We start from the raw sequence: 22,596 nt of genomic DNA on the forward strand, positions 1-22,596 counted from the left end.
GCGGGCGCCTGCCTCAAAGTCCTACTTTTGTCTTTATAAGGCAATGACAGACAGAGACACGGCAAGGTGACACCACAGCCATTCTAGCACATTTCAGTCCGAAAAATGCCGTTTTTGATACATGGGTCATTTCATATAGGTAATTTGATCAATAACAGTAAAGACAAAAATGAACATCTTCAAATAACGTGTTGCAAATCATGAAACTTCATTTGGGACACCTAACGGAAAAGACACTTTGACCTTAAAAGTTTGAAAAATATTTCTTGAGAATAAGTTTCTCAGAAACAATGATTACCATTTGAATGATAACAACTGCCAATCATTCAAATGCACATCCGTAAAATTAATTGATTTTCAAAAGGAAATTCAGTGGGCCATGTCTTTACCATTATTGATCAAATCATATGAAAATGACCCTTATGAGTGCACTCGCGTTACCAAAAAGAAACTCACAGACGAGTCAAAGCTCGTGATGACAAAAGTGACTCAAGTGTTGTCATCATTCATCGGTTAGGTTACGAGTTAGGGTTTCAAGTCTGATTTAGGGTTTGAAACAAGGGTTAGGGTGGTTAAGGATAGAGATGGGAATGTGTTGACTGGTGCCAGTAGTGTGCTGGATAGATGGAAAGAATACTTTGAGGAGTTGATGAATGAGGAAAATGAGAGAGAAGGGAGAGTAAGTGTGGTGGACCAGGAAGTGGCAATGATTCGGAAGTGTGGAGTGGCAGAGGAGTACGTTAGAATAATACAGGACATGTACGAGGGCGGCAGAACCGTGGTGAGGTGTGCTGTAGGTGTGACAGAGGAATTTAAAGTGGAGGTGGGTCTCCATCAGGGATCGGCCCCAAGCCCTTTGCTGTTTGCAGTGGTGATAAATAGGCTGACAGATGAGGTTAGACTGGAATCCCCGTGGACCGTGATGTTTGCAGATGACATTGTGATCTGCAGTGAAAGCAGGGAGCAGGTGGGGGAACAGTTAGAAAGATGGAGGCATGCACTGGAAAGGAGAGGAATGAAGTATGACAGAATATATGTGCATGAATGAGAGGGGAGAAGAGATAGCAAGGGTGGAGGACATTAAATACGTGGGGTCAACAATCCAGAGCAATGGTGAGTGTGGTAAGGTAGTGAAGAAAGGGGTCCAAGCAGGTTGGAACGGGTGGAGGAAGGTGTCAGGTGTGTTATGTGACAGAAGAGTCTCTGCTCGGATGAAGGGCAAAGTTTATAAGACAGTGGTGAGGCCAGCCATGATGTACGGATTAGAGACGGTGGCACCGAAGAGACAACAGGAAGCAGAGCTGGAGGCGGCGGAAATGAAGACGTTGAGGTTCGCTCTCGGAGTGAGCAGGTTGGATCAAATTCGAAACGCGCTCATCAGAGGGGCAGCCAAGGTTAGACGTTTTGGAGGCAAAGACCTGGATGGTTTGGACACGTCTAGAGGGGAAATAGTGAGTATATTGGTAGAAGGATGATGAGGATGGAGCTGCCAGGCAAGAGAGCGAGAGGAAGACCAAAGAGAAGGTTGATGGATGAGGCGGAGAAGATTTAAAACGGGGTTAGGGTTTCAAAGAAGGGTTGGGGTTACAAATTTGGGTTTCAAATCAGGGTTAGGGTGTCAAATTAGGATTAAGGTTAAACAAGGATTAGGGTTTCTAATTAGGGTCTCAAAACATGGTGTAAAATGAGGGTTTCAAAACAGGATTAGGATTGAAAACAGTTTTAAATTAGGGGTTCTACCATGGTTAGTGTTTCAAATAAGGGTTAGGGCCTCAAATTAGGGTTTCAAATCAAGGTTAGGATTTCAAAACTAGTTTCAAAGTACGGTTTCAAACAAGGATGAAGGTTCCAAATTAGGGTTGGGGTTTTACATTAGGGTTTCAAAACCGATTAGGGATGAAAACAATGGTTAATGTCTCAAATTAGGGTTTCAGACAAAAGTTTTTCCAAATGTCAACGTTGTAGGGCTGCAACTAACCATTATTTTAACAATCAATTAATCTGGCAATTATTTTTTCGATTAATCAAGAATTTGGATGAAGTATTTTTTGATTTCTATCTTGTGTGTTCAAAAACAGGACATTAGCGTACAAATATATGTATATACTGGTTTGGTCTGTAACATCAGTCAGAAAATCAGCAAAAATGTTGATCATTGTTTTTCACAGTCAAAGCACATGTTTTATTTAGTTTCCACACGAAGACAATCGGTCAGAAAAATGATATCGACGAATATTTACTGTTGCGGGGCTGATATCGAAGGATTTGGACAAGTTCCACAAGGTCTTGGGTACAGTTTCAGATTAGTGCTCTAAAACAGGGGTACAGACAAATCTCTGGGTTTCAAAATTATGTTTCAATTCAGTTTTGTGGTTTCAGAGAAGGTTTAGGGTTTCAAATTGGGGTTTTAAGATTGGGTTAGTGTTTCAAATAAGTTTCCTAAATCAAAGATACGGTTTCAGATAAAAGGTTTCAAATTTGGGTCTCAAGCCATGGTTAGAGTTTCTAAATAAGGTTTCAATCCAGGGTTCTGATTACAGACAAGGGGTCGGGTTTCAGATTGGGGTTTCAGGCAAAGGTTGGGTTTTCAAGCCAGGGTTGGGTTTCAAATTCAGCTTTTGGTCTTGGTTTAGGATTTCAAATTGATATTTCAAATGAGAGATTTTAACCAGGGTTAGTGTTTCAAATTATTGCCACATTGTTACTCTTCTTGTATTATTGCACACGACAGTACTGGTGGGGCAACCGCACAGTCTTCAGGTTGCACGTCAGTTTTAATTGACATCCGCCAATTTTCAGAAGACACACAGGAAATGACGTCTACCCAAAAAAAACAACTGTGAGCTCTATTAACTGCAAATATTTTAATGGCAGTGAGGAGCCCACCTTGGATCGTTTTTTCTATAATTTGTCCGCTAACTCAAATCGAATGCTGCTTGTTGTCCAAATAAAGACTGAGACTAAAATGAATCATGAGTCTGTTGTGATCTCATGCTGGGGATTCTCCTGGAGCGTCCCCTTCCACCGCCACCGCTCCATCGGGAACTTCCGTCTCCGTGTCAGCGGTTGCGGCGTTCTCGGCAACAAACAAGTTCCCCATGGAGTCGGACAGCGCCTCCCTCACTTCGTCGTCCGACTCCTCAAAGTTCCTGAAACGAGCACGAAATAGGACAAAGTCAACTGAAGGCCATTCGCTAAAGGTGACACAACAGAAAGATCGGGATTCATCTGCTTTACTCTTGTTTCAAATGAGGGTAAATTAGGGGTTTCGAGCCAGGGTTCTAAACAAACGTTAGTATTAGTTTCAAGCTAGGGTTAGGGTTTTAAACAACGGTTAAGAGTTTCCGAGTAGGGTTTTAAACAAACGTTATGGTTTCAAAGTAGGGTTTCAAACAAGGGTTAAGGTTTCAAAATTTGGGATTCAACCAGGGGTTAGGGTTTAAAATTAGGGTTTCAAGGAAGGGTATGAGTTTCAAAGTAGGGTTTTCAAACAAAGGTTAGGCTTTCGAACAAGGTTTAGGATTCCAAAGTAGGGTTATTAACAAGGACTGAGGTTCCACAGTAGGGTATTAAACAATCATTAGGGTTCCAAAGTAGGGTTTTAAACAGGGTAAGGGTTTCAAAAGTAGGGTTCCAAACATGGGTTAGGGTTCCAAGGCAGGGTTTCGAGCCACAGTCAGGATATAAAACAATGGGTATAGTTTTGCCATCACCCTGTCTCAACTTAGACATCACCGTGTGTCAACTTACGTCGTCATCACCATGTGTCAAATTAACGTTCACTGTGTGTCAATTTCATCGTCACCCTGCGTCAACTTCCATCTCGTCGTCAACTCGTGTCGTCGTCATCTTGTATCAGTTTACGGACCGTCGCCATGTGTCAACTTACATATCATGACCTTGTGTCAACTTAAAGAGCTGTCAATTTATGTGCCGTCATCACCATGTGTCAACTTAGAGTATGTCTCACTGTCACCTTGTCTCAACCTACACATCATCGTCACCATATGTAAACTGACCTGTCGTCGTCACCTCATGTCAACTTGTCGCCGTCGTGTAGTAACTTACATCTCATCATCATCTTGTGCCAACTTACATCTCGTCATCACTTTGTGTCAACTTACGAGTCATCGTCACCATGTGTCAACTCACGTGTCGTCGTCCGACCTGGGCTCCAGCACCTCTTGGTCCATCTCCATGTCTGAGCCTTCCTCCTCATCTTTCCCTTCAGGGGCTGAGTTGAGAGTGAAGACGGTTAACAGTTGGTGCTGACAACCAGCACATTCTCAGTTTTGTCATGCTGATTTCTGACCTGCGCTCTGAAAGTCCACAGTCGACGACATGAGCTTGGCCTTGGCAAGGGCATCCAGTAAGGACTTGGGTGGTCCCGAGAGCCACTGCCGACGACCTTCCTCCTCCGCCTTCTCCTCCTCACCTGAGCGGACCAACAAGGCTCTTTCAAGCAAACAAACTCATATGGAAGCACTGTTTCTGATCAGTGCGTCACATCTGTGTTGGATGGACAACCTATGGTACCTGAAAAAGACTTGAAACCCGGGACAACTGGACTACCACAACTAATGAGCTAGAATATTAGTTCATAGGTTCCAGAGGTTGAGTTTTTGAAAAGTGCTTCAGGTCTGTGTTACATGGAGTCCACTAACTCTGCCACCTGTAAACCATTCTTCAATTTCAACACCATATGACTACAAGGCTGAAAGAGCAGTAATCCGGTGTCAGAGGTTGATGGACTCCATGCAACACAGATATGAACCATTGTCAGAAAAGTGCTTATATAACTCTACAGAGTATAAATATATACTATATATATATAAAAAAAAGACTTATATCAGTAATTCATAGGAAGGCAAAATCTTTAAGCATTTTTCATAAGCGCTGTTTCTTAGATGTGCTACAAGTCTGTGTTGCATGAAGTCCACCAACTTCTGGCATTAGTAAACTGTTGTTCCAGCTCAGTCAGGACCATTGGACTACTACTAATACTGGGCTGGAAGCAATACAAATGTGAAGAAGCCCTTCGAAGCAACCCAATCTTTATTCTTTAATTTCTGTGACAAAATAACAAATTAGACCTGGCTTAACCTCCAGCGTTGCGTGGGAGTCCATGCGCACCAGAGCCTCCATCAGTGTCTCTGGTGGTCCCTGGCTCCATACCCTCCTCGGCTTGACCCAATCACCGAGCTTGGTTCCCTCACCCTCCTGTGAGTGGACCATCTGGTTCTGACGGTCCAGTTCCAGTCGGCTTTTCTCCTCCGGCTTCTTCTCGTCGTCGTCCTCCTCCGAGGTGTCCCTCACATCATCCAGACAAATCTCAAACATGATTCCCTTCTGGAAGATGCCAAAGAATATTTCCATGACGGTTCAAGCAGGGGATTTTGAAGTTGGAGGAATTTGGTTTTACAACAAGGACCATAAAAGTCCTGGTTCTGAACTAGACTAAAATACTTTTGAGATGCGAGAAAGGCCAGCATTGATTCTGTTTTGGTGTCCTTCAAGTCACCTGGTTCTTGTGTTTATTCTTCAGGTCTCTCCTCTGTTTTCGGTTCTCCTCCCTAATCTTCCTCAAAGCCACTTCCATGTCCTGCATAAGACATGGTATCTGTAAAGCCATAAATAAATGCCTTACCCCTAACAGATGCCTCATTCTCTCTGCATTGTTTACCTGCCCAGATTGAACTTGGTGTTGTTCTTTGGTGTGTGTAGTAGAAGGTTCTGCTTCTTTGTCCAGGACAAACATGTCATATTTGTGTGGCTGCTGATAAAAAAAAATTAAAATACAAAAAATACCCACAGGATACATAAATACAGATACAATACACAACTGTATGTGTGTGTGTGTGTGTGTGTGTGTGTGTGTGTGTGTTACCAACGTGTCTTGCATGTGTTACTGTTGTCTAACCTGTTTACATGTATTGAGCATTCATGTGTGTAACGTGTTACGTTTGCATTATCTGTGTCACATGTGAAACATTTGTATTGTATGTGTGTTAGATGTATTACATTGTCCAACACACCTGAGTTACGTGTCACATTTATTTAACAAGTTTACACTTTTTCAGTTTTTTGGTTTACACTTGTTACATTTATAGATATATTGATCGTTTTTAACAGTGCCTTCTAGCAGTTAATGATTGTAAGCCGCAGCTAAAGAACTAGGAGCTGACACAGCACAGCACAGGTGGCCTAAACGCATCACTTACCTCTCCGTTTACCATTTGGGAGCCGTGATAAATCATAATCTGTAAATCATACCTGTCACACTGCTGTTATATTGTGTTTTGCATTATTTTAGGTTTCTCAATGACATATTTCTCTCTGTATTCAGGCTGTATAGAAGTAGGCCAGTGCTGTTAGCCGCTAAGCTAAAGCTAATGTTAGCCTAGTTGTGTTACACAGGTTATAATGGATGTTGCTCACAGTGGAATAATATGTTATTTGTTTATGCAGGAGCACGTATGCACTTTAATTAGTGTATATGATGCAGTTTCACAAGAAAAAAGATGATAATGATACAAATGGTCTGCAGTAAAGACAAAGGCGACAACAATGTGTCCTTTTATTGGTGGAACCATTTAGAATAGATGTTTAGCTCACTGTCTAGGTTACGGACTTTACACTAATCAAGGGCAGAAGAACATTTGTTAACACGTGTCTAATTATTAAACCCCTGTGTTGCATTTGTATAATGTGTGTTAACATGAGTGATACATTATCTAAGGCTGCCAAGATTAGTTGACTAGGTACTGTGACGTCGATGATCAAGATCGTCGACAAGTAATTGAAAAAGTTGCCGTCATAGTTTTTTTTTTTTAAGCTTTGTTTCTCTCTCAAAACTGCCTATATCCTTCCACTGCTTGCTGTTGTCTGCGAGCATGCTGGAGCCTATGTTAGCTGACTGTGGGCGAGAGGCGGGGTACCCCCTGAACTGCTCGCCAGCCAATCGCAGAGCACATATAAACAAACAACCATTCGCACTCACATTCACACCTACGGGCAATTTAGAGTCTTCAATTAACCTACCATGCATGTTTTTGGAAGGTGGTGGGAAACCGGAGTAGCCGGAGAAAACCCACACAGGCAAGGGGAGAACATATGCAAACTCCACACAGACAAGGCCGGATTTCAACCCGGGTCCTCAGAACTGTGAGGCAGATGTGCTAAGCTGTTGTCCACCGTGCCGTGTCTACTTTACGATTATCTTTTTTTTAGTATGCACATACCTTCACTTCAAGCTGGAAGCTAATGATGGTTATATAAGAGCAGCTGCCTGCTGGTGCGATAAGGTGCAATTTACATATGATCTAATTAGTCGACTAAATGCATCAAAATAATCGTTTGTGGCATCACTAACACGCGTTGTATTTGTTACCGTGTGATACATTCGTTTAACAAGTGTTGCATTTGTTTTAACGTGCGTTACATCTGTATGTGCGTTACGTGTAATGCCTGTACTACATGTTACTTGTCTTAGAGTTGTCTAAACTGTAACATGCTACATTTGCCAAATGTTTTGTTACATTTACGCTACATGTGTTACAATACCATTCAACTGTTATGTGTACCTCTGCCACAGCTCTTAACCTCATCTGTTTCATCTCCTGATGATATTGTTGTCTGATGACATCCAGCTGCCTCAGGTACTCCTGTAAGCACACACACAATTAAACCCCCTTTGTTGCTAGGCAGAATTTGTGGCATTTCACACCTCTTTACCTGCTGGCTGTCCTGCTTCGTGCCTGGAGGTGCATGCTGGGGTTCACAGGGTCGCATGTCGCCTTCCCATGTCCCAGCTGGCCTGCAGCCCTCCGCCGTGCTCGGACGCAGACCCTGACAAGGCCGTAACGGCATAAAATATTCTGTGAAGAGTCCATTAAGGGATAAACACCGTAGCTCACCAACTGTTTCTCTGCCCTCAACTTGTACTGGCTGGCCTCCTGCCTCCTCTGAAGGTACTCTTCACGAGCTGCTGCCACCCTGTAATACACAACAGTATATTACACGCGTGTTACATTTGCCTAATGTGTGTTACATTTGTCTGTAACACGTCTAACACGTTACATTTGTGTAACATGTGCTACCTGTTTTGTTAGTTTAACAAGTGTGCTACATTGGATGTGTTAAGCATGTCGAACATATGTTAAAGTTGTCTATGGTGTGTTACATATGTTGAACATGTTACATTTGTCTCATGTGTTATATAGGTCTGTGTCAAATCTGTCACTTGCCTAGCATGTGTTACACACAATTGATTGGTCACACGCGTATGCCACATTTGCTGAGCATGTGTTACGATTTGTTCATCTTCAACATGTCTGTCACATTTGTGTAATGTGTTTACATAATGTTACGTACACATACGTTACATTTGTCTAACTGGTGTGTTACATGTGTTCAATTTATTTAATGTCTCTTGCATGTGGTACAGCAGCCTGGCACGTGTTAGGTTACACATTTGCATCATGTGTTAAGTTAATACAGAATTTGTTACACACATGTCCAACATGTGTCACATTTTTTATAGTATGTGCGTTACGTTTTACAATTAATGTGTTCCATGAGTTACATTTGTCGAACGTGTGTTACGTATTGAATTTCATGTTATTTTCACATTACAAAGTGTGTTTCAATGTACAATATTGCACTTGTTACATGATTGATTCATACAGTGTTGGGAAAGTTCACTTTCTATGTGAACTAGTCCAAAGTACAGTTCACATAGTTTTTTTCCCCCCAATATGTTGCTGATGGGCTACTTCCCTAAAAATACTGGGATTTAATTTCCTCATTGTTGCCACCCATTCAATCTGCACTAGTAGCCAGCTGCAGCGTTCACCCTCCAATCCCAAAAACATGAGGACAAACTTGTAGCTTGAAGTCTTTTTTAAATGAGGAACTAAAACAAAGACAGGACTTTTGTCCTGAATGCACAAACAAAAACAGTGTGAAAGGAACGATGGTGAAAGATGATAACTGCATTTCTCACAACTCTGGCTGATTATATTGACAAAATATTTTATCTTAGCTATTCTTATAATAAAAAATAAATTCCATATTATGATCATATAGTTTTAACTAACGCATTCTGATGCAAATAATACTTTTCCTAGTAAACCATTTTTACAATTAGGTACCAGAGAGCACATTCACTCCCATTTATGTAGTGTCACTGAACGCACCACGCGTAGCTGCAATGTAAACATGAATGGCGGCCGCACTGAATGCGTTGCCAAATACAGCGTTTTTACCTCGACATGTGAAGGCTCATATATATTTTGTCCAGTTGGGTTTTGTCCTGGAAGTCCCAAAACAAAACCTGGCACTCTTGAATGAAAATGAACTTTCGTTTGAAAACTTTTCACAGAGCGGGTTCTCAATAATGTTCATCAGGCAGAAATTAACTAAGTTCAAATCATGTTTGCCCAAAATATGAACTAGTCCATGAACTTTCGTGAACTCGTTCAGGTACAACACTGGGTATCGGTGTAGTATGTTACACACAAGCATGCAAGACGCAGCCTGGCTTTGGCCACTCACAGCTGGTAAGGTTCAACTGGAGGAGCGACATAGTCTTCACACGGCTCACAGGGAGGAAGAGGATGATGAAGAGGTTGTGCTGGAGGAGGAGAGACGTCTTCCCTGTGGAAGGCGTCCAATTGGACAAAGTATTGCTGGTACTGTCCAATCCTGTATCAGTAAAACAAAAAGGACTCAGTTCAAAGCGGTAAAAAAAGTAATTGGACTCGATTTTCGTAGACAACGGCGGGGCACAAATGCCGGTGGATTCTGATTTTGCTGTCCATGTTTGCAAATTTGGCAGACCAATCTGTGACAAGCTGGGTGAGTGTCCCTGGAAATGCGCCCGTTGGAGTAAAAATTTAGTGGCAGAAAGTCGGTCTGAACTTAAACCTGCTCAGACCACGTCTACGCTCTCCCACTGGTCTGATGCGATTTTGGTGAATTTGATCCGGGCGCAGACATACTGAGCTCCGTGGACATATTTAAGTTACCTGCGGCTATCACGAGCTCATTCTGTATTTAATGCCATTAATTAATTAAACCATTCTGGTGCCTATCTCAGCTGACTGTGGGCGAGATGCAGGGTAAATCCTGAAGTCATTGCCAGCCAATTGCAGGGCACATATAAACAAACAACCATTCACACTCATATTCACACCTACGGGCAATTTAGAATTTTCAATTAACCTACTATGCATGTTTTTGGAATGTGGAAGGAAACCGGAGTACCCGGAGAAAACCCACGCAGGCACGGGGCGGACATGCCAACTTCACACAGGGGAGGCCAGATTTAAACCCGACTCCTCATAACTGTGAGAAAGACGTGCTAGCCAGTCATCCTCCATTCCACCTGTTTGTGTAATCAAATAATTGAAAACAGCCTAATACAGTGAAACTTTGATAAAACGTACCCTGATATAATGGATATCGGATAAAACGGACCGTCGAGACTGAACAATGTGTCGAATTCCTCGTGGCTCATGAAAGCAACTGCTTATGATAAGTAATGTACATCAATAATGATAAGTAATGTACATCAATAATGTCACGATGACCAAACATACCAGCGTAGTAAGTTTCTATAGAATGTGAAACTTTCAAACATTTTCAAGCATTTTAAAATATTGATTTACAATGTTTGTACTGTACAGCAATATGGGTGCATTTGGCCTCAAGAAAAAGTGTTTCAATTCAACAGACAATCGGCTATATCGGACGACCCCCCCCCCTCGCCGTTATTAGTCCGTTCTATCGAGGTTCCACTGTGTTCATGCTATTAGATTTTGAGGAGGAATCCGATGAATTAGCAGATAGGCCAGCATTTATGCTGCCAAATCCTTTTCGGTTTGCGGTAGGGATGGTGGAAGCCACTAGCGTGCCCTCATTCAAAGGGAATAAGAGGAGCCGCTTTGTTTGGCAGTGACTACAGTAGGCAGTAAACACTCCCACGGCGGCGCAACCCAAGATTTGCCAGCCTGCGCTCGTCCACAAAATTACCAACACCGGTCTAACTGCGGCGGCACGGTGGACGACTAGTTAGAGCGTCAGCCTCACAGTTCTGAGGATCCGGGTTCAATCCCCGGCCCCGCCTGTGTGGAGTTTGCATGTTCTCCCCGTGCCTGCGTGGTTTTTCTCCGGGCACTCCGGTTTCCTCCCACATCCCAAAAACATGCATGAATTGAAGACTCTAAATTGCCCGTAGTTGTGAATGTGAGTGTGAATGGTTGTTTGTTTGTATGTGCCCTGCGATTGGCTGGCAACCAGTTCAGGGTGTACCCCGCCTCCTGCCCGATGATAGCTGGGATAGGCCCCAGCACGCCCGCGACCCTAGTGAGGAGAAGCGGTTCAGAAAATGGATGGATGGATGGTCTAACTGCCTCTGGCACAGATCTGCGCCGCCCGCCGCATAGGATTTACGCCGTTCACGAAAATAGAGCCCATTGTCATATTTGAGCCCACTTTTGGTGGTGATCCCCCGTGGCGTCTCCTGCTGCAGGCTGAGGAAGTTGTCCTGCTCTGTGGTGCTGTGCAGACGTCACAAAAACAAACTCAGACTCTACTACAAGAATGTGTTGCACATGTCCTCTTTATAATGATTTGGACTTAACGTGATGTACGTGTTCATTTCTTTTTTATTAGGTCGTGTGAAACATAGCAGTTATTACCGTGTAGTTAGCAGGGCTGCACACTCTCCATTCTGGCTTGACAGCAATTTTCTTCACTGCCGCTTCGCACTTCTTCTTCTTGTCTACATAACACAACAACGACTCCATGTGTGTTACGTGTCTGGCATATGTGTTACATATGTTTAACTTGTGTAACAAGTGTCTAACGTGTTACATTTGTTGAATTTGTGTGCTACATGTGTTACGTTTGTTTGAAAAATGTGTTAAATTTCTGTCTGTAACCTTTTGTTAAATATGTCTAAGTGTGTGATACATGTGTTACATATGTTTATTGTAATGCGCGTCACAAGTGTCCAATGTGTGTTACGTCTAGCGTGTTACATTTGTTTCGAATGTGGGTTGCATTAATTACATTTGTCTAACGTGTGCTACATGTGATCCATTTGTTTGGAATACGTGTTACCTTTCTTTGTGTGGTTACTTTTGTTACATATGTCCAATTTGCGTCTAACGCATGTTACATTTGTCTAATACATGTGTTACAACTGTCTAATGTGTTACATTCCTCTAACGTGTGCTGTCGTACATTACATTTGTTTTGAAACCTTTTTACATTTCTTCGCAGTGAATGCAGCCCAACCTAAGCTGATTCACACTTTTTTTTTACTATAAGTGCTAAATAGGATTTTTGTTGTTTTGCAAAATGCATTGCTACTGTGAACTGTGAACAATCAAGATTATTCCTGCAGCTTTATGATCTGATGATTGTGTTTTCCTTTTTTCTGTGGAGTATGTAATGACTGTTCAGTGGGATTTATCATTTTGATTGACTCGGGGTCAGTTTTGAGTCAATAGCTGTGGTTGACAAGCTCACAAACCCCCCTAATCAGATAGCTCCAGCACTTCACACAACAGATAAATGCAATGAATTTGCTTGCTATTTTCGTGAAAAAATAAAATCCATCAAATCAAGTATCAGCACAAATCTGCTAAATGAAAAAAAAATGATACAACACCTACAACCTCCCAAGAATTACTCTTTTACCATGTCATAATTTGATACAGTTGACCAAAAAAACGAGAGAAAACGGTTCAGCAGCTGAAACCATCAACTAGCTGTCTTCACTCATTACCATCTGACTTTTTCAAAATTGTTTTGAACTAGCTGGTTTGCAGCAAAAAAAAATTGCTCAATTCAGTCAGGCGAGTTTCCTTAACCTATTCAAGTAGCTGCCACTAAGCCATTTGTAAAAAAGAGAATGCTGGACGTTTCCATGTTAGCAAACTATCGACCCATCTCATATATCCCCTTCATATCCAACATTGTCAAGAAAGTGATTTTTAATCAACTCGGCAATTACTAGAACTCAAATGGATTTTTTTGACAAATTTCAATCAAAGCTATTACCATTGAGGTATGTGTTTGTTTACTGAACAATTTATGGTGGAATTGATGACGCAATGTGAAGAAATTTAACAATGTCTGTTCCACGTGATACGTATTACATGAGTGTTATATGACTTGTCTTCTATTATTCTTGAATGGATTTTACATGTGTACTTGTATTTACATGTGTGTGTGTGTTACCTGGTGTTGTTTTACAGGCGTTGGTGGTTGGTGTGTAGTTATTGTGACTAATCTCCTGGACACACAACATTAACACACACACACACACACAAAACATCATATACACAATGATCTCAGTTTTGGAAGGAAAAAAGAGTGCGAGGAGCTAGTAAAGATTGAAAATAAAAGTAGTCAAAGACAAAGTTGTACCTGAGTATGTTTGTTGAGGAAAGGACGCTGGAGGACGGAGGTGACGGAGGGACGATCGTGAGGGTTCACCTGAACACAACACAAGTAAACGTGAATGACTTATGCTGAAGTCATGAACATGCGTGGCCAGCACACTGTAATAAATGACACACCCGCACACACAGAATCCATGTATGACCTTGAAGAGTTGCGTGATGAGCAGGCGAAGGTCATAGGAGTAACGCACGGACACGGGGTTGTAGCGCCCTCTGCAGATCTTACTGACCAACTGACTCAGGCTGCTGCCCTCAAACTGGACAGTAGACACATGTACACATTCAGTAACGTGCTTTAAACATAGTAAATTGTTCTCTTCAGACGGGAACCTTCCCTGCGACCTTCAAAACAGCAGTGGTAAGGCCCCTTCTGAAGATGAACCAATTCCTATATTAATGATTTTAACAGTTACCTACCTGTACCCAACTTAGCTTTTTTAAGCAAAATTCTAGAAAAAAAAAAAACTTTTTTTTTTTTTTTAAGTCAACTCAGTCTTCTTAGCAAATTTTAATATTCTTGAAAAGGTTTTAGGATGAACCACACCACTGAGACTGCCCTCCTCCAAATTTTAGATGATTTTAGAGACAATGCTGATAACCGTAAATTAACTGTGTTGGTTTTTCTGGATCGTTGCGCTGTCTTCGACACTGTAGACCACACTATTATTTTTTTTAAACAGACTTAAACACCTGGTTGGCCTCGCTGGCACTATGAACACAAATGGTTCTTATCCTACCTCACCAACAGAACTTTTATTGTACTTTTATTGGCATGATGCTGGCCGGCGGTTGCAGATGGCGTTTGGACCATTTTCAACTGTACGAAAACTAAGCGGATGTTTGAAAACTGGGGCAAAATTTTGGCAAATATTTTTCCGAAAACTAGGGCATGAGAAAACCGAGGTTCTACTCTATTTATATGATGTGGCAATTATACATTTATATGGTTAAACAGTCATAATGGCCCTCTGAGGGAAACCATAACTACAGTGTGGCCAGCGACAAAAATGAGTTTGATTTGTCCTACATGTTTTATGTGTTACACTCTTTAATATGTTACATTTGTCTAACGAGTGTTACAATTTTCAAAAAGGTGTTCTGTGTGTGTTAATTTGTCTAACTTGTTTTATTTGGGTCAACTTGTGTGTTGACCCAAAGTGTGGGTCAACACGTGTGTTGTGTTGTCTAACTCATGTTACGTGTTACATTTGTCTAACGTGTGTTACATTTATTTAAGAAATGTGTTACATTTGTGCAGCGTGTATTGCTTGTGTTACATTTGTATATATGTGTATTACGTGTGTGTTAAGTTTGTGTGTTGTTTCATTTATGCTACGTTTGTTACGTTACAGTCCTTCGTCCCGTATGTGTTGCAGCTTACTGGATGTCTCAGAGTGCAGAGTTCATAGAGGACGCAGCCGAGGGACCAGATGTCACTGCACATACACAAACGTGCCACGTGACTTTAATACGTTGTTGTTGTTGTTGTTGTGAGAGTTGTGTGTCCATACGTTTTGTTGTTGTAAGGTCGACTCTCGCAGATCTCCGGCGATAGGTACAGAGGGGTCCCCACACAGGTCCTGGCCAGCTCCAGAGTGCTACACACACACATAGACACACATTCTGTGACATTCAGTCTCATTTGTGTGTGTGTCTGAGTGTGTGTGTGTGCGTGCGTGCGAGGGTCAGTGCATTGGTGTGTGAGGCACTGACGTACTGAGTCAACATCCTGGCGATGCCAAAGTCACCCAGCTTGACTTTGACGCCTCGCTCTGTCAGGAAAATGTTCTACAACACAAACACACAAGTTAATAGACTCACTCAATCTAAAAAAAGACACATTTTATCATGTTTAATGACAGAGTGAAGAATGACGCATCATTAAAAATAAATGGGAGAGAAATTCCAAGGGTAGGAATCATGATTGATGAATATTTTACCTGGAAATTACATATAAATCATATAAAAGGAAAAATACACAAACAAATATGCATTGTTAAAGTCCCCCAAAACATATACAGTGTCATGAAAAAGTATTGGCCCCCTTCTGAAATTCTGATATTTTTGCATAACTTCCCCGCTTTAATGGTTAAGGTGTCATGAGCTCCCCTGCAGTACTATTGTTGGAACCTGGGTGGCGCTTTGCGCCCTCTGTCTCTCCCCATCCCCTCTCTCTTTCCAGCACCTTCTTTCACCGCACACCTGTCACCAATCAGCCCTCGTTATCACCTGGATTTAAACTTGCCTGGTCCCAGAAATCCTCGCCAGAGTATTGCAGCTTCTCCAGTGGTACAACGGCTCCCCAGTCTCCAAGTAAGCTACGCAATTCCTTGTCCTCGGTGTTTCCCCCATATCCCTCGCCAAGGGGATTTCTGCCACCTCGCCGCCAAGCCAGCCGCATGTCCTCGTCACGCCCTGCCACACATTCTCTGCCTCAACAACCCGCAAACGCATCTCAAGGACTATTCCCATTTGCCTTTTCAATAAACTGTTCATCACAAGAGCGCCTGGTGGTCGGGCCTGCACCCATGGGGCCCGGCCGGGCACAGCCCGAAAGGGTAACGTGGGTCCCCCTTCCCATGGGCTCACCACCTGTGGGAGGGGCGATAGGGGTCGGGTACAGTGAGAGCTGGGGGGTGGCCGAAGGCGGGGACCTTGGCGATCCGATCCCCGGCTACAGAAGCTGGCTCTAGGGACGTGGAATGTCACCTCTTTGGCAGGGAAGGAGCCCGAGCTGGTGTGTGAGGTCGAGAAGTTCCGACTAGATACAGTCTGACTCGCCTCCACGCACAGCTTGGCCTCTGGTACCAGTGAGTTCGAGAGGGGTCGGACTCTCTTCCACTCTGGAGTTGCCCACGGTGAGAGGCGCCAACCAGGTGTGGGTATACTTATTGCGCCCCGTCTCGGCGCCTGTACGTTGGGGTTCACCCCGGTGGACGAGAGGGTAGCCTCCCTCCGCCTTCGGGTGGGGGGACGGGTCCTGAGTGTTGTTTGTGCCTATACACCAAACAGCAGTTCAGAGTACCCACCCTTGGAGTCCTTGGAGGGGGTGCTGGAGAGCGCTCCCGCTGGGGACTCCATCGTTCTGCTGGGTGACTTCAATGCTCACGTGGCCAATGACAGTGAGACCTGGAAGGGTGTGATTGGGAGGAACGGCCCCCCCGATCAGAACCCGAGCGGTGTTCTGTTATTGGACTTCTGTGCTCATCACGGCTTGTCCATAACGAACACCATGTTCAAGCGTAAGGGTGTCCACACGTGCACTTGGCACCAGGACACCCTAGGTTGCAGTTCGATGATCGACTTTGTGGTCCCCCCCCTCACCCCATCTACAAATAAGAACACGATTTGACTGTTGTAACGTTACTTGTGGTCAAATATCTAGACTGCCTATTGTTCTGCTGTAGTTCGCTCCCCTATTTCCATTTTCCATTTTGTTCCTCTGTCTGTCCCCGAAAACCCTTTTCTGTCCGGCTGCATTGTCTATAAATGTAAGAATTAAAAAATTACAAAATGAGCAGAGGGAGTATTTCAAACTCCCCTGCTGCAGAGCAAAACTGTTTCAGCACAAAAGGCATACAGATCCACCATACTGCATGGCCAGGCAGCTGAACAGGACAGGTTTTAAAAATGTTTTTATAAATTATTAAATAAAGGAATAAATAAGATTTAGAGCCAAAATGATGGAAATGAGCATAGAAGTGAAAAGTGTGAAATTTGAATGAATTAGGAGGCACTTGTGTGAAAATGATTAGGTTACAAAAATACTCCTCAAAAAAAAATATATATATATATTTTTTAAATCTGTTATTTCCTCACAAAAATAAATTTATTTTCATAAAGAATATGTTTGAATATATTTTTTAAGTAATTGGAACCTTCTCAAACAAATTTTTTAAACAAAAATAAAAAACATTCTCCTAAAAAAATAACTTTAAAAGTTCTCAAAAATATTTTTTACTTAGAAAGTTTAAATATTTTTTTTCAAGACAAAAATTCTATTTTTCAAATTTTTTCTCAAAAATTTTTTTTTTATAAAGGATTTAGAAATAAATTATTTTGGTCTAAAGTAATTTGTTTTTCTGGGGTAGGCTCCAGCGCGCCCGCGACCCTAGTGAGGACAAGCGGCTCAGAAAATGGATAGATGGAAAATTTTGTTTTTTGAGAAATGGTAAAAATAAATTTTCCAAAAAAAATACCTATTTTTCTCAAAATAAGATTTTGTTTTTTTTCAAAATCGCTTTTGTGTAAAAATACTATTTTCTAATCACTGATGGTGTAATGGTACACTCGCCTGACTTTGGTGCGGGTAGCGTGGGTTCAGTTCCCAGTCAGTGCCGGTGTGAAAGTGAGCGCGAATAGTTGTCCGTGTCGATATGTATCCTGCCACTGACTGGTGACTAGTTCAGGGTGTAATCCGTTTTACGCCCGAAGTCAGCTAGGATAGGCTACAGCGCGCCGAGACCCTAACCAGGATAAACGGTGTTGAAAATGAATGGATGAATACTATTTTCTGGTTAAATAAATATATAAATAAATAAATATGTGCCCGGCGGCATGATGGACGACTGGTTAGCACATCTGCCTCACAGTTCTAAGGACTGGTGTTTAAATCCCTGCCCCTCCTGTGTGGAGTTTGCATGTTCTCCCCGTGTCTGCGTGGGTTTTCTCTGGGTACTCCGGTTTCCTCACACATCCCAAAAACATGCATGGTAGGTTAATTGAAGACTCTAAATTGCACGTAGGTGTGAATGTGAGTGTGAATGGTTGTTCGTTTATATGTGCCCTGCGATTGGCTGGCGACTAATTCAGGGTGTACCCCGGCTCGAGCTGGGATAGGCTCCAGCACACCCGCAAACCTCGTGAGGATAAGCAGTAAAGAAAATGGATGGATGGAAAAATGTGCCCCACACTAAAACTATTGTGTTCTTAAAAAAATAATAATACAAATTTTCCCAAAAATAAAATTTTATTTACTTCACCAAGAAAGTGATTTTTTTTCATGAAAAGGTAAAAAATGCTAAAGAAAATATATAACTTTCTTTTTTTTCCTCATTGTTTTTGTCTAAAAATATGATTTATTTTTTTTTGCCCCCAAATTATTTTTTCTCAAAATATAAAATTATGTTTTTCTAAAAAAGTTATATTCTGGAGAAGATAAGCTTTTTCTCCTAATATTTCACTTTGTTTCAGTGGGACCCTAGTCGCTATTAAAAAATAAAAAATAAAAGTTTCAGCATTGTAGCAATTTGATTTGAGTGTGTATTTGAATGAGTCACAGGCAGAACGGGAAACAAAGCTGCTGTGTCTGGTTGAGTCTTATTGTTCCGTTGCCGTTACAGTACCTGACTTTTAATGTCTCTGTGGAGGATCTTCTTGTCATGGATGTATTTGAGGCCCAGGCAGATCTGAACAAACCAGGCCAGGATCTGAAGGACAATAAACAATGACAATGAATTAAGAATAATCAAATATAAAATTGACTGAATTAAAGCAATTCCACCAGGGAACTATGTAAAGTGAATTAATGTGTCCATATAAAACAGTTTACCAACTGTACAGGCAATGTTTCAAATCGCATTTCGATTGATTTTTGTATGAGCCGGTGTACCTAAAGAATTGTCCTGTGTACCTAATAAATCGTCCTGCATGTAATACCTGCTGCTCAGTAAAGAAGACTCCTCTCTGCATGTTAATCTTCATCATCAAATCTCCTCCGTCGCAGTACTCCATCACGATGCACACGCTGCCCCTGTCTACACAGACACACACAGTAACACACCCACACGCACGCACGCGCGCACACACACACGCACGCGCACACACACACACACACACACACCTTGGAAGGAGCGGATGAAGGCGACAATGTTGGGATGTTCCATGTTGGACAAGAGCACCACCTCCTTCCTTGCCGCTTCCTTCTCCCTGCTTGACATCTGAACATGCGCATAAAATAATCATATTTATCCATCCTCAACGCCGCTTATCCTGTTCAGGGTCGCTGGAGCCTATCCCAACTGGCTTCAGGCGAAAAGGCGGACTACACCCTGAACTGGTCGGCAGGCAGTCGTAGGGCACATATAGACAAACATATGCAAAAATATAGATATTTTTAAGGGAAAAATGTATTTGTTTTAGGGGCAAAAAGAAATAAATCATTTTGGGGGAGAAAAAAATGTAAGGGAAAAAAAATCTTTTTCAAGTAATTTTTTAGGAAAAAAGTTTAAAAAATGCTTCATATTTGGGGAGTTAGGGAGAAAAGTGACTGTTTTGAAAATATTTGTCATAAAATATTTTGTTAACATTAAGAAACAAATCCTTTTTTGTTGAGAAGAAAAACTTTTTTTAGAAACAAAATACATAAAATGTTCTAAAAATGTAAGAAAAGACTTAGCACATCTGCCTCACAGTTCTGAGGAGCAGGGGTCAAATCCGGCCTCGTCTGTGTGGCGGGTCTCCGGTTTCCTCCCACATCCCCAAAAACATGCATAGTAGGTTAATTGAAGACTCAGTCAAGGTGTGAATTTGAGTGCGAATGGTTGTTTGTTTAAATGTGCACCGCGATTGGCTGGCGACCAGTTCAGGATTTACCCCGCCTCTCGCCCACAGTCAACTGGGATTGGCTCCAGCATGACACCGACCCTAGTGAGGATAAGCGGTATGGCAAAGGAATTAATGAATTAATAAAAATATAATAATATTACAAAACTAGCGGCACGGTGGACGACTGGTTAGAGCGTCAGCCTCACAGTTCTGAGGACTCGGGTTCAATCCCCGGCCCCGCCTGTGTGGAGTTTGCATATTCTCCCCGTGCCTGCGTGGGTTTTCTCCGGCCACTCCGGTTTCCTCCCACATCCCAAAAACATGCATTCATTGGAGACTCTAAATTGCCCGTAGGTGTGAGTGTGAGTGCGGATGGTGGTTTGTTTGTATGTGTCCTGCGAATGGCTGGCAACCAGTTCAGGGTGTACCCCGCCTCCTGCCCGATGACAGCTGGGATCGGCTCCAGCACGCCCGCGACCCTAGTGAGGAGAAGCGGCTCAGAAAATGAATGGATGGATGGATTACAAAACTACAGTTATATATTTGAGGGCTATATATATATATGTATATTGATATTTGAGCAAAAAATTATTAGTAAAGAGTCTAATAATTAAAAGTGGAATAGGCTATATGAATTCTATGTAAAATGAATAATGTAATATTATGTTGCTGTGTCAGCATGCATGCATTGATGGCATAGTAACTAACCTTTGCGAGGTTGATCATTTTGACCACACACAGCGCGCCATCGTAGTCATCACGGACGGCCTTGGCTCGCACCAAGAAGGCCTTTCCGAACGCACCCTCCCCGATTGGACGCACCACCTCATAGTCGTCCATCAGAGCTGAGGGACAAAAAAATACAACAATAATAATTTTACGTGTGTTAAGTCTCATCACCTTGTTTTCAGACAATTTTCACTTGTTTCCAGCTCATTTTTAAACGTTGGGCAGGGGAGTTTGTTTGTTTTCTTTAATACTCCACTGGCAATTTTGTATTTTTTGAACTATTTTTTACTTGCTGTGTCTAATTTTAATTAGTTTTGACGAGCAACAAAATATTATTGGCAAGATTTTGAGTTTCTGCACACCATAATCTAAAAATGAAGGGGGGGAAGAAACACCACGTATGAACACGCCCTATCTTGGCTTAAGATACTTCACGGAGACATTTCATATCATATCAGATATACTGGGCAAAAACTCTTTGTTATTCAATTAGCTAGCGAGAGCTCCAAGTGCCCAATTAGCTTATTAGCTAAAAGCTACACAAGAAGCACCATTACAAGCCCCTGCCGAGTCAACGCACAGTGTTACATAATTCGAGCAATTCAAGAGGAGGCACTGAAGCGTCGCCGTGTGGTCAACTGTCATTTCATAGATGATGTCAGGGTTGGAAAATCAAACAGTTCCTGGTCATTAGCGATAACGCAGCTGGAAATGTGTGGAGCTGTTCTGACCAGAGATATGAAGACAATACACCAGCATGCTGTAGCGGCCCAGCGAACCGACGTGGCTATGCGGCGGCCATGTTGGGATTCAGTCATGACTTGCTCATTTCTCAACCGATTTTTACTTTTTTGTCAATGCCCAAACTTTTGCTGTCCCCACATACACAACATTTTTTTTCAAAAATAAACAAACAAACAAACAAACGAAATATTTTTGTTTAATTAATTTGCGAACGAATTCATAGGGTGGGCTCAGGCAAGTTTTGGGTGGGCTCAAAATAGGGCTGATCTATAGTCAACAGAAATAACTCACTCGTTACTCATTACTTGAGTAGTTCTTCCACGACAGACTAACTCAAACTTACTCGAGCAATTATTTGGAGGACTAAGTTTTAATTTAACTTGCGTTATTTTTTTTTTTAAGTTATCTAGTCTCATATTCATATACTGTGTATATCGTGTAATAAGCACTTTTGTAGTCCGAGTCCATAAACTATCCTTACATTTACCGAATAATACAATAGTTAAGGCATGAGTCGGAAGTTCAAATGGAATAAATGTAATGTATGTAAACATTAATGTCATTCTTAGGTGAAATATTTGTTGAGTAAAACACAATTTATCGACATATTCGAAGCATAACGACGAAAAAGGTGTGTTGCCATGGCGACAGGTATACGCACCAGTCTAATTTCAAAGCTAAGGCTAAAATAAATTCCCCGTGGTTTCCACGCTACCTAATTAAATCGAACAACAGTGTTACCTTTGCTTCAAAAAATAAAAATATAAAAAAACAAAAGTATCGCGGCGGTCATTAGTGTGTTGACAGGCTGAGTTTAATCGCCAAGGAAAGTTCAAAAGCGGAAAGACACGTAATAATACAGGAATTAACCAAAGGCACGGCATTCTGGGAGTTGTAGTTGATCGACGCTTAGGCAGACTGTCGACATTTGTGATATGAGATAAGAAAATGGAATTGAAAAGAAAAAGTCCCTTTTGATTTATAAATAAAAGAAGAACAGCATTAATGCCCCTTTTATTATTATGTTTATTTTGTTTGTTTATTTTATTTGTATTTGTGTTGTTGTTTTACACTAACACATTACAACATACGATAAAGATAA

The 22,596-nt window shown here is 41.9% G+C and overlaps 1 protein-coding gene across 4 annotated transcripts; it reads right to left on the reverse strand.

Moving 5' to 3' along the window:
- Positions 1–81: 81 nt before the first annotated feature.
- On the reverse strand, positions 82–22,325 carry LOC133411068 (serine/threonine-protein kinase Nek5-like). 4 transcript variants are annotated; one of them, XM_061692918.1, is made up of 23 exons: positions 22,236–22,325; positions 20,730–20,866; positions 19,318–19,414; positions 19,134–19,231; positions 18,821–18,904; positions 15,193–15,263; positions 14,987–15,073; positions 14,857–14,911; positions 13,619–13,732; positions 13,441–13,509; positions 13,252–13,306; positions 11,703–11,785; positions 11,497–11,561; positions 9,556–9,705; positions 7,917–7,995; positions 7,735–7,848; positions 7,584–7,664; positions 5,684–5,773; positions 5,522–5,602; positions 5,094–5,349; positions 4,313–4,435; positions 4,153–4,234; positions 82–3,149 (listed from the first exon to the last, which is right to left on the reverse strand). In XM_061692918.1, exons 2-23 carry the CDS (start codon positions 20,859–20,861, stop codon positions 2,990–2,992), a joined length of 2,226 nt encoding a protein of 741 aa, XP_061548902.1. In that variant the 5' UTR covers positions 20,862–20,866; positions 22,236–22,325; the 3' UTR covers positions 82–2,989. The 4 variants fall into 4 exon arrangements, with proteins under 4 accessions (XP_061548902.1, XP_061548901.1, XP_061548905.1 ...); XM_061692917.1 differs by having other exon boundaries at positions 5,684–5,776; XM_061692921.1 differs by having other exon boundaries at positions 3,059–3,149; positions 5,104–5,349; positions 5,684–5,776.
- Positions 22,326–22,596: the final 271 nt, after the last annotated feature.

The sequence above is a fragment of the Phycodurus eques genome, chromosome 12, assembly GCF_024500275.1.
Source record: "Phycodurus eques isolate BA_2022a chromosome 12, UOR_Pequ_1.1, whole genome shotgun sequence".
NCBI lineage: Eukaryota > Metazoa > Chordata > Actinopteri > Syngnathiformes > Syngnathidae > Phycodurus > Phycodurus eques.